This window comes from Camarhynchus parvulus, chromosome 3 (assembly GCF_901933205.1).
Source record: "Camarhynchus parvulus chromosome 3, STF_HiC, whole genome shotgun sequence".
Lineage (NCBI taxonomy): Eukaryota > Metazoa > Chordata > Aves > Passeriformes > Thraupidae > Camarhynchus > Camarhynchus parvulus.
Window position 1 is genome coordinate 104,008,880 of NC_044573.1, and position 16,885 is coordinate 104,025,764.

General features: G+C 35.9%; 1 protein-coding gene across 4 annotated transcripts in view; it reads right to left on the minus strand.

Moving 5' to 3' along the window:
* Positions 1-16,885, minus strand: part of ASCC3 (activating signal cointegrator 1 complex subunit 3) — a 253,479-nt gene that overhangs the window by 21,079 nt on the left and 215,515 nt on the right. For all 4 annotated transcript variants that reach the window (XM_030946651.1, XM_030946649.1, XM_030946650.1 and 1 more), the window contains one exon: positions 2,525-2,749. In XM_030946651.1, coding sequence (XP_030802511.1) covers positions 2,525-2,749 — 225 coding nt within the window. The remainder of the gene's footprint in view (positions 1-2,524; positions 2,750-16,885) is intronic.

Here is a 16,885-nt window from a genome sequence, read left to right on the forward strand (position 1 = left end):
AGTCACTAGCAATGAAAAAACCCAAAAGATGTTGGAGGGATGGAAGGAAGAATGAAACATGTGGGATAGGAAAGAAGTCATGGGAGGGAAGGCTGATTCAGGTGAAGGACACCACAGAAGATTGGAGAAGTTTAATAGTCTGTGATGGAAAGAGGCTTGCTTACATATCATGGCTAGAGATGGCAAATCTGCACTGCAGGGGATCTGGGATAAAGGCCTGCTGTATAACCGCCTACAAAAGCTCTTTGAAAGATCTTTCCTTCTTGTAACAGAAAAGTAATGTTGATATGACAAGTCTGTTATTCATGTACCCACCAGCAAAAAGAACAGTTTATGTTCAGGTCACAATCTGAAGGTTAGCTATACAACCTCAACACTAAAATAATTTGTAAGCAAATAAAAAAAATTCAACGTAACTCAAAAACCAATTCCCGCCTCACTGCTGTGTTTAACGTCTGACAATGCGCGAGCGCGTGTTCACACACAGAGAACAGCACTCACTGAATCTGCTCATCAGTGCATCCTTCCAGGCTTCACTTCCTTTTCTCATAACTAACATTTTTTTTTTCTACCTCTGCTGACCCAGAGTTCATCAGCAGGTCAGTGCTAAGGAAAAAGGTAACAACCAGTATTGAAAGTGTAACCCTGTCTATTGCTTAGATTCTGGGAACTTTAACCTCCCGTTGGAAAGCGTGACTAATAAGATGGAACCAATAATCTCCCGAGAGATGTAAACCATGTGCCAACTTTAAAATACAAAAGTGCTTGCATGTTTTTCTTTTTTTGTTTGCCTTTTTTTTTTTTTAAGATGACTGTATATATAACATGATATAGTAGCTAACTGAAGGTTGGAGTGCCAAGGCATAATATGGAATGGCATTTTTCTGAACTCTATTTCAGTTTAAATGAACTGTTGAATATTTTGGATTTTTTTTCCTAAGTGACTACTGTTTCTGAAATACATATGGTGCAGTAGCAGGATTAAGAAAATACATTTCTCAGCAAAACAGAACAAAATAATTACAGAAAATACAGAAATTTAAATTTTTCCCAAATATGTAATTAACTCCCTAATGCTTACTCCACAAACATCTAAATGAACTTTAAGTATGTGATTTCTTTGAAACAAAGGTGAATTTTCTCACCTGAGCAAGTGATGCTTTTCTCTGTTAATAACTGAATATATGGCATAGCTGTTTCTACATTTTCAGCACCATGATTTTATTGATTTGAAATATTTGAAACAGAGTAGCATCCAAGCACTGCTACTTACCAAGATTAGGACTGTGTAGCGGTAACGTCTGTGGTGTTACTTGCTTCTTACATTCCCTAATTTCAGTTTTGTTTAATTTGATATTAGTATTTTAAGCTTGTTTTTATTAGTGTAAGGTTGAGCCTTATCCAAATTGCTGGACTGAACTGCACACAGTATTTTCTCTGTCTAGAGCAATGATTAATAGTTTCTCATAGAGCAGTTTTACAAACTGCCAGGCTTGACACAATGATGTTTGCAGTTACCGTATCACCAACAGGCTTCAAACAAGAGCAAAGCTTCTGTCTGATAGTTGACAAACAGATCACTGAGGATATTAAAATTTGAGCAAACAAAAACTGTAGGAAGAAAGATGTACTGGCTCTATTTTACAGATATTAAACTCAGAAACATAAAAACAGCAGTTTGTTGAAGGCTGCCTGATCTTCAAGAACCTGTGAATGAGTCCTTGTGCAGTTCTGCTAAAGAGAATTCTTCCAGGGAGACTCAGAGGGTCAGTTGTTTCCTGTGACAGCTAGAGCTCACCTTTCCTGCTGTAACTGTAACTGAGCTTTTCAGATATGGCAGCACTCTATCCCAAACTCCAACTGCTGCTTTAAAATTCTTTTGAGGTGGCAGCTGTGCATGTGATTGCTTGTTACCAGTACTCTCCATGGTCGGTTTAGTCTCTGTGGGCTGCAACTGCAGTACAACTGTAAAAACTCATAAGTCTCCAGGGTGAGTTTAAAATCTGCGTTTAAAAATGTGCTCTTTGACTCTGTGATCATTGGGACATAAAAGATGTGTCTTTACACTAGCTAGAGGAGCTTAGGGAAAACGTCTGCATGCCACCCTGAATCAGATTTCAAAACACGTTATATTTGTGCCTGGGAGTGACTATAGTGCTTTTGGGTGCTGGAAAAGTAGAAGTACCTGGGGGGAGACAGGCTCTTGGGTATCAGCATAACAATCTGCAGGGACCACAGAGATAAAAAGCTGTTGCAAAGAAAACAGAGGCCATTATATGGCAGTAGATGCCTCCAGTCAGAGCATGACCATCTTTTACTCTAAGTTTGTTCACCTCCAGTTCTGTAAGTGGAAACCATTATGGGCATCCAGTTCCTCCCTAAACAAGGTGTTAATAATATTGTGTTGTACCAGCTCTCCACAAGATTGAAAGAAATCTTCAGATTCTTCTATATTCAAAATATGAGAACACTAACAATAAACAGTAAGCCAAAAAGAGTTATATACTGAAATGCATCACGATACCTGGCATATTCTGATTGCTTGGTCCAGCACTGTCTTTGTATCAGTTGCATAATCTGGGCAAGGCAGCATGGCATGACTGAAGTGGGCTTGCAGCAAGAGGTGTGTTTTTGTGTGTGAACTGTCAAATGAATGGGGATTGACTTCAATTGGAAGGTGTTTGGCCAGTTCGCTGTTCATCTGATCCTCATTGTGTCTCACAGGCAGATCTGTGTACTCGTCAGCATTCTTTAAAAAAAAAAAAATAAAATTAATAATCGTAATTAACTTCAGAATAACTATTACTGCTTACTGAGGCATTCAAACTATATGCATTTAATTTACTACAGTTAGATTTCAACACGAAAATAGTCGCATATTTAGAAAGTGTACTTATTTATCAAAATCACACATGGGAAAACAGTAACTAATATAATATTTTCAAACACTGACACACTTATAGATCTTAAATATTTTCCTTCCACATAGCTAATATTAACATTAGAGAAGAGAAAAATAAATGCAATAAAATAATTCATTGGATGGATTTAGTAGCGGGAGATGACCCACAGGTATCCTACCTCATTGGGTCACAAAAACATTTTAACATTAGCTATATGAAGTCAAAACCTCATATTTTCAATTTTCAGGTTTTCAGTTTTTCTCTTAGTACTCAAAACCCAGTAGCTTTGGAATAGCTCTTACATGCTTCTTTTCAAATATTTTTTCAATATTTTGAGCAGTCAGTGTCTAAGCAACTGATGATGAGTGATCAAAACAAAGTGCAAAATTTTAAGCAGGTGGTGAAAACATTCTCTGTGTTCCAGAGTGGTACTAATGCTATTCATGTCAAAATGAAAGCTGTGTAAGAACTTTCTCACTGTTGCAAAAAGGAGCAGCCCACCAACATGTAATCTAAACGCAGCTATAAGTAGCAACATCATAGCGGCCGAGAGAAGCAAGTACAACTATTTTGGTATCCCAGGCAGAGATGCCAATTCTCCTCTTGGGAAATCCACTGTCTTTGAAAAAAAAGTTCAACAGAAACATCCTAAGAACAATAATTTAGGCAAAAGAATCAGTTTTGTGACTTAATCTGCAATATTTCCCTCTACAAAATCCTCTTGTGCATGTATGTGTGCACATATCTCTTGGAGTGAGAACTATCTTTCTGAATTATAAAACTTGCAAGTAGGGTAAGAGTTTTATAATATGTGATGTCTTTTCCATCTGTAATTTATGAGAGCATATTGCTTTTGTCATAAAATAAAAAGTCATTTGGGGAGCCTGAAGGGCAATGTCTTTGAAACTACAGGCTTAGCAGAGACCATTAATTTAAAGTGTTCAGGGTTTTATAGTACTCTTAAACTATAGAATCAGTATTTTGCACTTTAGTCTTCAATTTCATCAGACTTCCTGCAAATCCATATTAATGAAATATTCACAACAGTAACCAGTGAAGAGTGAGGTAAAGAAAAATGGCAATTTTAGAAAACCTAATTGAACTACCTAATTGACTTACAAAGAACCATATCCCCTCATTAATATCCTAAGACGTAGAACATTTTCTGACAATTCCTAAAAGCAGTCAGATAGCTGGTTTTACTCCTTGACAACTGACAGCACAAAATTTTCTATTTTTTTTTAATGGTACAAGGAAACTATGTCTAAACTGTTATATCAATGTAAAAGGAATGGTAACCATTAGACAATTTAAGGTTTGGAAAGAAAATCAGAATGTCATTAACTTATTTCATATCTCAACTGAGATTAGAAGTGAAGACTGAATAAAGACAACTGCTGCTTAATCCTGGATGTCTCTGCTAGATCTCTTGTGAAAACTGTGGTCATTTATTCTCTGAACCTAAGGTCACAATCTTTTTAAGCCCTATAGAAGGCTGCATGTTTGCTTCACTCTTTTTATTTAACTGGCTTCTCCTTCAAAGATATTTTAAAGAATATTTACCAAGGAGATTTTTTACTTAGTTTTGCTTTGCAGTTTAAAGCAGCAGAAAGAAGGAGGATCAGCCAAGTCAGTCCAGACCAACTGGTACCCCTGAAAATGCATTTTCCCTAATTCTTCCCCAGCACATGTTTTATTTACATCCAAAACACTCCTCTTATTTTAAACAACTTGCCTACTTAATTTCCTGTTTGTGATCATTGACTGTAAGTAAGTGAGGTTCATTTTCTTATCTGCATCATGTAGGTAATTAAAGGAAATTGAGAATGGGTAGTGAAGCTTTTATACAACTGAGAATGAAGCTGAATGGAGGGCACCGAGGTCAGCAGAGTCCATTATATTTTTATGTGAGAGGCCGGTATGTCTGCCCTGTCCTTGTTTGCTTAGTGTAGGCTGGACAGACTACTAACTGCAAATCTGTTTCTCTGATTTGCCCAGCTGTCCTTGAATAAAGACATCTTCCATTGCAAAACGTTAAATGACAGTGATTGACAACTTTGTGATGAACTCTGCTTGTAACCCCCTGCTACTGTTTTCAGGTTGCATAAGAAAAGACAGAATAAAGAAACATCCTTTGTAATCACCTCAAATGGGCCCTGCTGTTCACTCAATATTTTTTCATTTTAGTTTTCCTTTTCATTGCAAATCTCAATCTGTTCTGTAAAGGCTGTAGCTTCAACTATTCCACACAACATATAATATATATTGTTTTAGTACATCATATGTGAACGCCATTCTTACTCACATGGGTGAAGAAACAGATCAAACTACGTATCAATCATTAATCTTCATTCTAAAGTCAAGAAACTTAATACAAGCTTCATAGTTAAACCACAAAGCACTTCTGTGCATTTTTCACTTTCCCTTCTTCTCCTGTTAAATCAGAGCTGTTGCAGGCCATGTACAATAATAGGTTTACAAGCACCTACACAGTTAACCATAACTTGGTGTATACCAGGGGATAACCAGGAATTTTAGCTACAGATTCTGCAATTATGCATTTGGTAGTCATGTCACATCTCTCTCTCCTACATTTCTGTGATGGACTTTCCCAATAATGTCTCCTTTTGGGCATTAGAGACTGCTGCATCATTTCAAGGGTGTAGGAGTCATCTCAGACTTACATTTCAACCTGCATGCGACACAAGGTGCTCGTATAGGAGACAGTAACTTGCACTGCCAGTGAGAAATGTCACACACAGACCTGCATAATCTCAACAGTTACATTTTACAAGGCCAAAGGGCTATTCTGGTAATTGAATTCTGTTTCCTGCATAACAGCAGCCACAGAATCATCTTAAAGTCCTTTCTACAACATCATGCTCCAAATATGCAGCTTACCATCACCCTTTATTTGAGCTGTTAGAATAGCCCTAAAAGGAAACAACTCATACTATTTTAAAAGATATCTTTTGCAGTTTTGTGGTACTATCAGGCATTTGAGGAGCCAGACCAAACTAAAATTTAAATAAGGTATCCAACATTGTGAGTACTGGGCTCCGCAGAGTCCACAGGGTTAAACCTCCCCCAGATTTTCTTTCTACCTACAAAAAGTGGAAGTTCGGCTGAAAATACTGATTTATAATGAGAGCTGAGCTATGAACTTACACCACATTTAGATCTTCTAAAATATTTTAAATCTCGAGTAAGTACATCTGGCCACTTTGTCTACAGGAGAGAATACTTGTGGACCACAGACAGAAATGGAATCAAGGTGAGCTACTACAGCAAACTTGAATATTTTCAGTGAAGCCCAGTCATGGGAACAGTAAAACTTATAAAGTTAATGAGTTCTAGACTTTAAAGAGCAGTTGATTAATTTGTAACAATGAGGGTCTAAACCAAACCAAAAATAGTTTCTCACATTCCAGAGTTGAACCAGCAGTCTTTTCTTTAGCAATGTTATTGAAACTGCCTTAGAATTGACTGTCTGTATATTCCTTTCCTTTATATAGATACTGTGAACCCAATCAGTATATTGGGTTCTCACCATATTTTCAGCTTTAATAAACTTGCAACATATTTTGCTCTCCTTCAAGTTTCTAATGTCTTAAGAAATAAAAGAATTCTTAGAACATTTTGCTATAAAGATAAACAGTTTTTAAATTAAAGTATAAAAAATATTTCAGCATACTAGTACTAAAATTAAATACTAATATAAAAAGAGAAAAGACAAGGATTATTTTTAGGCAGTTCAGTAATTCCATTCTCTTTACTTGAAACTTGATTTAAATTACATAAACTTCTCTAATAGTCTAAGTATATGCTGAAGTACTGCAAAAATGATACTTTTGTGAATAGAATTAATAAGCTACAATAAATAAATGTGGGTGATTTTTTACAGCTGTTCTGCAATTAACACTAATAATGCATTATGAATTTTAGTTCTCTGCTACCAGAAGTACAATGGTATGCCAATATCCAACTTATTTTCCCAAGTGAAAACAGCACATTTTGATCTTTGAAAAACTGGATAGGTGAATATAAGCTCAACAGTAACATTATAATTGGCTTTTGTCTTTTGATCCATTGTGCAAAGTGACACAGAGTACTCTAGTGCAGCATCCAGACCTGCCACATTGTGCCACTGTATAGGAAGATGCTGGAATACAAAATTTGAAGCAGCCTGTACTTGTCCTCATCCAAGTGATACCTACTTACCCCTAATATAGGATAAAGAAAAGAAGCATGGTCAAAATAGACCGAGTGATCATTGGGAATAGCTAGATAACATCTGACTTATAAATTATTCAAAAAATTCTAAATTTTACTTTGAGGATACTTGAGCTTCTGTACTTAAAACCATTTGAAATTATTTCCAATTTTATATAGATACACATATGTATCTCCATTCATGTGCTGACAGAAATCTCATTTGATCCTGTTACCTTTATCATAAGGAAAATTTAAGAAATTGGTTAACTAAAGCTCTCAAGCTAATCTTCCTTTGCCCATGATTTTCCCAAGAGAAAAAGATCATATTATGTGACAAAGGAGTGGCACAAGTGTATACTGTGACCATTATTTAAATTAACCAACATATCTACAGTATATTTTATTGTCACATTTTTGAGTGTGAGTTTGATTTACAAGAAAAGACATTACATTTACACAGATGTATCCTGACTAGCAGCTAGAAGATAATCAAGCTTACACTTATATTCAGAAAACTAATAAAAGTAACGAAACACACATTAAAAAAGAGGGAAAAAAGCTAAAAAACCAAAACCAAACCTAACTTACAAGTGTTTTTTCAGCTCATACAAAAAAGTAATGTAGATTCAGAAACAGAATCAGAGAAGTACTTGCTAGAATTGCTGCTCTGAAAAGTTTACCTTTGTAAGTGATATTATAAACTCCTATTTTAAGGAATTTATTGGTAGCCTCTGAATGAATGCATTTTGGTCTCAGTTTTATGGGACATAATTTAAACTTCCAAATGCTTGGGTGTTTTTTTTTACTCTTAGATATAAAAGGTCTATGACAATATTCCAGTTAAAAGACACTTACAACCATATGTTACTAGTTATAAGTTTTAAGAACAAACACGACATGTGTTTTCAAAATTCATATTATAGACTAAAAGGGAAAGAAAATTCATTTCTGCCAGTTCACTCTGTTTTATGCATGTAAAAATAAACTTTTAAGACAAACTTTTCAGAAGAAATGCTCCAGATTTTCTGCACAGGCTGGCAGCCTCTGCTAAACCACAGAGCAGGCTGAGGTTTTGTAGAGATCTTAAAAATTGGCAAACATGGTTCAAAAGAAGACAACAACACTTTTCAGGCAAGAATAAAATATATTTGCTACATGATACTGTCACTCATTACAAACACCATGTTTACAAATAAAATCCTTGTCTTCATATATTGTACAACATCTCCCCATAAACTACATGTGTATGTGGCAGTGCCATCAAACTGCACCCAGCATTTTAGAGCCAACCCTGCAGTGCAGTTCCTTCCCCTTGGGGCCTTCCCATGGCTCCCTTTCCAGGGCTGGTGGCTGTCAGGGAGGAAAGGCAGGAGGCAGAGCCCTGTGCCAGCCCTGAGCCACAGAGGAGTCAGAGCCACAGCCTTTAGGCAGCAGCTGTCCCTGCCTGGGGAAAGGGGGTCCCCTCTTGGGCACTGGGGGCACTCACTGGGGACTCTCTCTGCCCTCACCCTCCACTCCCGCTCAGGTTATAGGAAAATGCTCCAGTCACTTTTTAAGCACCCCATCAGACCACTCTTCACCCTCTGAAAAAGGAGGGATGCATTTAATGGAGAGCATTGTCCAAGGAAAAAGACCTGCTCAGTATCTTCTAAAATAAATAGAAACTTTTTAAAATTTTTTATTCAATTAGTGTTTAGTGCACTTTTAGAGATAATAGATCACTATACATTAAAAAAAGCCAAAACATAAAAAAAATACATTAAAAAAAAAGTATGAATTCAAAGTGTAACATTAACCCAATTAACTGGGTAAGAGCAAAACAGTGAGGCTGGGCTACTCTGGGCTCTGTCTCTAGATTTAAGACTCAACAGAACAAACACTGGAAATTTCCAGCTGGACAAGAGAAGTTAAAGACAGAAAGTTGTAAAACCCATCAACATGCAATTATGCAAATTTGTTATATTTTAAACATTAATTTGTAACTATCTTCATGATTTAAAATGGGCCCATTTCCACCAGGAGACCCACAAACATATTTTATAAGAACATACAAGTTAAAAGTTCTTACAATTCTTAGTCCTCATGTTAGTGGTCAGAAAAATTAATTATTAATTAATCTATTATTATGTAAATATGCAATATACTAATTGTATTCTCATACTTCAAACAGACAAGTGCTTGATTTTTGCTTTTAAATAGCTGTGTATGATAAACACCACAAATTTTACAATTACCAACATCATAAAAAGCACAACCTAGGGCAATGAAACAGTTGAGTGATCACTTAAAAACACCCTAAAGGGTTTAGATTTCACAAGTTCACCTCTTACTTAAAACATCCAAACTACAAACTACTGATGACATTCCTGATGACCAGGGGTCAGGAGTCTGAAAGACCTTTGCCACTGCTCACAGAGCAATAGGAGGTCAGCAATATTAGCTACCAGTAGCAGAGAGTGACCTGGCAGATCTGGGAACTTCTAAACTACAAAGTTAAATTACAGACCTCTGCTTCAGCATGGAGCTGATAAAAGAATACGCACGCATGCTAACATACAGGAGGGGGAGGATTATTATAAAGTAACCATGATTTGACATGGGAAAGAAGCTCTTAGGACTTCTATACTAACTTGAAAGTTGATTTTCCTTTTTTTCCTCTAGCTTCCTAAGCATATTAGAGAAGCTGAGTTTCAGTGTAGGGGAAGATACAGTAATAGATAATATAATCGCTGTAATTTTCTCACTAAATGTTAAAAAATATCCTTATAGAACCATTCTATTTCAGGAAATTTTCCTATTTAAGTTACATACTTTGCTGAAACATTACAACAAGGAATGAATTCATGATTTTAAGTTCTACCTCTCACATTCCTTATTTCATAAAGGTTATGATCACAGTCATAATTCAGTCCTACTTTTTCTGGCCAGTCCTAATAAAACCAGTCCTAAAAATACATTTTCCTTGAATGTATAGGTACTTTCATAGTATTAAGCCTCTACAACTTTCATAGATGTGGTTTTAGTTTGCTCTTAGGTTTTTAAGTTAAATTATTGCTTATAAGCATTCCTGTAATACTTGCACAGTTTACAAAAAAATAAATGCAGAAGAAAACTAAATTAGGACAAAAAGAAGAGCAAACATCTGGTACTGAATACACATTATTCACCTAGAATAAGATACTTTGACCACAGCAAATAAATATAAATGGAATGGTACAAATTCCATTTATAAAGTGAATTTTCATAATGTGAGAGAATTACTACATTTTATTGCTGTAAATGGTATATTAGAGTTTTTGCCTCTCCAAAATGCCTGATTTTTCTGATTATTTCTCATGAGAATGCTTCAAACCTGTACATTTTGAATGTGTTATCATGCTCTATTTTTTTTCATCTTAAAACCTAGATGGGGCAGTGAGCCACAGCTTACTTTCCCTGCAATCTCAAGTCATATCACAGAAAAGATTTAAAATTGACTGGTTTTGGCTGTACTGAAACGAATTGTATTGCACTACTACAGAACAGCTTTTCAGTGCATGAACTCAGTAATCTGCTAACAGGAAACTAGGAAAATATCTCTGAGTATACATTCAAAAGTCTCATTGTCACGAGAATTCCACTTCAGATCCATTTGGATGTCTGTCCGCATTTTGAAATTGAGCTTGGCTGCATCAGCTGGCCCAACTGCTGACTGAGATGATGATAGCAATAAAAACTGGAATAGAAAATCCTGGCAACACAGCTTTCCCTGGGAAAGTGATCAGTCATTTTCCATCTTTGGCTTTGATCCTCCATTGGGATCTTTCAGTGCAGAGCCCAGACCCAGGGAAGAAGTTAACAGTTCCCTGCATTAAGTTAATGCCACTCCGCATGGAGACGGGAGTAAGCGCTACTAATTCTTTATGTGAAATGGGGCCCCTACTTACTGTATATGTTAATGGCAAGCTGTAAAAGCTCTGTGTGCTGAAAACCAGATTTCAAATCTGCTGACCTGTGGCAGGTCCCCTAGTGGGGAGCCACAAATGCACACTGCTGCATTTTTGTACTGGATTAAATTCCGGATCTAGACTACTATGTGACCAGAGACAAAAGGGAATAAAAAGTTCACAGGCGTGAATACCTGTCATCATGTGGTGAAATGAGTAGCAGCCTGTGCTCAAGAGAGGCTCAAGCCCAGAATAACAGAAGAACAATACAAACTGGCAGAAATATATGGGAAACTTGGAAGGTGCCTACATGCACAATGTCTTTTCAGCAAGCCAGTGCTACTGGTCTCACTCTGAGCACTTTTAAATGAAAATAGTTTAATATAATAATAAAAACCCATAACTCTAAGAGGAAATGACAGCTGTTGCAAGTAAATTTCAATAAGGGTAGTTCCCTGCTGATAAAAACTGGCACATCTCCATTAATTTCAGTGTAACTATGTGAATTAACGTTGTCTGAAAATCTAACCCAATGTTTTGAACAACTCAAGAGCTACAAGGAACTACATAGATGGAAATCACTGGTAATTACAAGGGTGAGAAAGAAGGGTAATTACTGAGGAAACAAAAAAGTCAGAAAGGAAAAATATGTGAAGTCTATTATACAAATATACAACTTGTGATGTTTCTGGGATGCTTGATTTGAGTTTTATCAACATTTCTTGTTACAAATGACAACAGGTCTGATACCAAGAACAACATGGGAAAAATGCCCTTGTACCACAGTGGACCTTAACAGGACATGCCATTACCAAAATGGGATGTACCATGCATTACTAAGGCAAATCTAATCCTTTTTTGATGGCAAGTGGTAATTTTTCTTGGTGATTGTCACTGCACACAAATTTGTGAAAACACTGTAAACTCAGTGTTCCTACACAGACAGTGTTCCTACACTTGCCTACATGTAAATAAAGACAGTCCTGTAAAATACACTGTAAGATCTGTATTAAAAAAAAAGTAGAATGATAAATGATGATTAAGAGAGTTGAAGATATTTTGCCTCTGGCATAAAGTTTTAAGAACTTCTTTTAAAAGACAAAGAAAACAGAGATTTTCAGGACCAGATGTCTAGGAAGATCCCATTTGGATTTGAGCTACTTAAATTTGCAATCATGTATTTATACATCTAACAGAGCTTCTGTTTCCCCTAGAATCTGAAAATTAACTAGCTTTGTAGCATCTTCCTTGATCTGCCACCCGTGCCCTGAGGATTAGAGACTCCACCTGAGCTTGTTTTACAAGCATAACAGAAAAAATTAATCTCTGCTGGCAGCGATCCCACTGGGATACTGATGAATAATGATATCCCTCTCTTGCTGCCCTCTCAGTCCACTAGAAAAGCCACTCTAACCCAGCAACGTGGAAACCGCTGAAACCATTCCAGCTGTGGATTAGCAGGCAGTCAAGCATCCATCTGTTCTGTGTGAATCAAGAGAAAGCAAACATGCATTCTTATAGCTAAAGAAGTATTAAAAATTAGCATCTTATATGACTGCATATAGTAAATTAAGACAATCATATATAAAAGAAAAAATAATCTATTATCTACACATCATGTTGTTTATAACTGCTTGTTGCCTTAAGCGAATGATAAACCAGTGAAATTAATCTCCTTAACCTACAAAATACTGTGCATTCAATGATTTAATATGCTTAAAATAAAATTTCCTAATACTGTATGCATCAGTTGTACCTAAAAATCTTTTGTCAAGGGACATGTATGCACCCATTTTGTAAGCAAGCATGGTGACATCCTGCCCAGAGAAACATTTAAGAGGCCTGTTGTGAGAGGAATTGTAGCTATTTTCTCACCCTATAAAAGACTTGAGATATTTTCTCTTTCTGAAAACAAGTCGTTTGAGTAACCTCTGCTGGCTTGCTACTCTTTTCCACCAGATGACAGAAAGGAAAGGAGGTGGAAGTGGAAATTGGAATGTGGGCAACCCAATCAAATTGGTGATGTCTGATTTGACTCTCCCATGGAAAGAGGACAATGGCCTACTGTAAATTAAGGAAAGCTGAATTTGAGCACTACCCCAGTAAAAAGTAGTAATAAAAGTGCATACATTGACAATTTTCCCATACATCAATTCTAATATTTTGCTTGATGCCTGTCGTACATTTATTAAGTTGCAGAGGTGAACAAAATGTGCAACCTTTTGTTCTCTAGAAGCAACCTTCCTATCGCACAAGAAATTTCCAAATATATATACAATTTTTTTCAAATGCTTTCAATTTTTTTCAAATTCTAAGGCCTTTTGGTAGCAAAAATCCCTCTGCAATTTCTTCTAACATTAAAGGTAGCCTTCCTAAGTAGCTGTGAAATAAAACATCTTGTAAATATTAGGCAATAGGAGAGGCCTATTTCTTAAATATTTCTAAATAGGAGAGGTCGATTTCTTAAAAGTTCATCTCTGATAATACATAACATCAAGATTTAAAGTAAAATTCAATTTCTGAAGCTAGACAGACCCCCATCAGGAACAAAAATAAAAAGAAAATGAGACAAAGAAAGAATCTAAATGCAAATAGGAAAATACAAGTGTCAGATACTTCATTAATGACTGATCAGTAATCCTCTTATGTTCTTTTTTTTTTCCTTTAAGTACTATGCTAAAGGAACAATATATGCTGGATACCAATCTTGTATGATGTAATCATTTCAGCCAAACCAATCCTTATCCTAAAATTTCTGTTCAAATCAGAGAACAAGCTATAATGTCATCCTCTTTCTTAAGAGTTTTACAAGCAATATTTTCTATGCTGACAGAGAAAAGTATTTTTGTGCCTTTAAACAGCAGTCTGTATGGCCCAGTTGTTGTCACTAAGTGAACGGTATTCTAAGAAAACAAAGTCATCAATATGATTGTTAACTGTTACAACTTGTAATACAACTGTATAAATCTATAAAAGGCAAAGGCATTCTCTAGAAGACAATTTCGACAAAAGAAATGCAGAGTGCAGAAAGCCTGAATTTGCTTATCCTGCCTCAATTACAAACTGGGAGGAACAAAGCAGGTAGAACTTGAACTGACTTGCTAAATACAAACTGAGCTTGCAAGACTTCCTGCTGGAGCATTTGGGACCTGAGAACACACAGCCATTGCTCAAAGCAGCCTTACAGATTATAAAACATTCAGCTTTACCATAATAAAGATGCTGTTGAGAACTTCAGTTCTGTTCCAACAAACACAAACAGTATTTCAACAAATATATTGTCTATTTGAAAATATACAGCCACATGACATGACTGCTGAAAAAAGCCATTCCATTTCCTGTATGAATACTTTGCGTACATACAACTCTGCATAATTTGAAACCTTGCATGAGGGTGGCTACGATTCTAACTATCAAGCAGTAAGCAAAACCTGTTTGTGCTAAAAAAGACAAACAAATAAGTGATCCATGGGTGAGCTGCATGCAGCTTTGAGCAGTCAGCTAAGCCAAGCTTGCTGTCACTGAACTTGCTTTTTCCATAGGCAAACACTGATTTGCCACAGATGGCAGGCAATGTTCACCTTCACCAGACCAGGACAGTGCTTCTGTCTGCCTGGCTCTCAGAAAACTTTCCATTTGTATACATGAGTGCTTTGCTGCTATAACTGCATCCTGGTAAAGGAATTTATTTCCTCATTTTTCTGACAGAAACGGTTACTAAAGCAGGTGTTTGAAATGGGGATATAGCCTGTGGCTACTGCTTTCTACTACCACAGCTATATACACTTTGAAAAGCTTTTCCCTTGGATGCTGAACTGCAATCACAGCAAATAAAACAAAAAAACCTGAATCCCCCCCCCCATTATATTCAAGATAACAGTTCTTGTTTTATGACTTTTGTCCTGGCAAGTGTTTTTCAGAAACATTTAGCTGCAACTTAAAAATAGAAAATAGGTTTTAATTTAGCTTTTGTGAGTATTGCTTCAGTTTGGTGTGGCTGGTTTGTTTTTTTTTTCAACAGGCATATGATGACAGAAATTAAATAAGAAGATTGGATGGGGAAAAAAGGAGATCTGAAAATTGGAGGTTAGAAATTCATGCATACTGGACATGGAAAGGATTTGTATATTCTGGTATTGACTGTAATTCTTTCTTATTGATGCCATAAAAATGGAAGACTTATGCCATGTTGAGTTAGCTGTCACTGGTGGGCATTGTTACCTTGATTTACTAATAGACTGTGCTTTCCTGGAAAGGAAGCCTGCATATTATGCCTTCAAACTAAAGCTCAAACAATAATTTGGAAAAAGAATACCAGGAAACAGTTGTGTCATGATGTTAGACAAAAATGACTAAATTCAAGTACTACAGCAACATTAAAAACTGCTCCATCTACTGGAACTAGAGAAAAATCAAGACTAATTAAATGTATGAGTATCCATATAAGTACTTCTTCTGCTAAGTACAGATATTTTTGAATATACTGGATATAGATGATGCAAATTGGATGCTACTGAAATGCAGTCATATTTTGTTTTATTTTCATGAACCCCTACATCATTAAAAAATTTAAACTATTAAACACACTGATACCATCTAGATGATTCAAATGGGAGCTGAAGCACAAATGCTTTAATGTGTTAAAATCCAGAGAATGTGGACTATACAAAAATTAAGTCAATTATCCAGGAAATATTTGTGTTTAGGATGAACTTTATGTATTGCACAGTCCTTGGTAGAGATTTATTGTAAAGAAAAGATTTAATTGTAAGACGTAACAGTTTTCTTCTGTTAAAAATATACAAAAATATTTCTTCTACAACTAAAATATGAATAATGGCTGAGGCCACAGCACTGATGTGCACATTGTTGAGTGTACCATAGATATGAAATCAGACATGGAAGTTCTTTAAAGGCTAGCATATAATCAATTGCTTTCCATCTGACATAAATTTTACATTATAAAATACTTCAATTATTGACACTGAAATGTCATATTCAAAAAGAACAACTTAATGAATATAGTTTTGCTGTGCTTTTATGCCTGGAAGAAAATCATAGTAGCACCTTTACTTTCTTCTAAATTAAATGCAAATGTAATTTTACACTGACTGACTTAGGAAGAATGATTCGATTTTTTTCTGAAATGACTAAAGAATGGAGACGCAGCTTTATATAATATCTGAAAAATTCCTAAAAGCAATGTTTCTGCTATGGCTTGCAGGGAAAATACTAAAAAAACCAGATCACATCAGCTTCTTTTTCTGACAGTATTTTTGTGAGGCATTAATTCCTCCTTCCCTGGTGTTTAACTGGAGAACTGTTGAAAAGATGGTTTATCATTGAGTCAAAAACCTTTGTGGCCCCTTCACAGAAGATCAAATCAGCAACAGAATCCCCACACAGAAATAAAATTATTTTAGACTGAGAGTGTAAATACTCTCAAAGAATTGCATATTTCCCTGGCTGGAATAGAAATTGCCAACAATGATGAAGAGGAAATAAAGCTACAGGTTAATTGAGTTATCTAGGTTCTCATAGTACAAATACCTACCAGGTAATGAAAGACAGATAAGGCATTAATAACTCTACTCATTTGCTATCTATGTATCTTGAATGGAGAGTGCCTGTTTCATGAACTTCCTCCTTCTACCTTCCAGGTCTGCGACTCCAACAATGATAGATTTTCTGCTGAGTTGTAAATTGCTTAGTCTAATACAAGCCAGTGTCACCATTTCTATTTTCAGAAAGAAATAAAGGGAAGAGGCATGTGGAGACCAAACTTCTATGTCCATGTTTGTATCACAGAAAGACAGACATGGATGCTCCACTATAACAAAA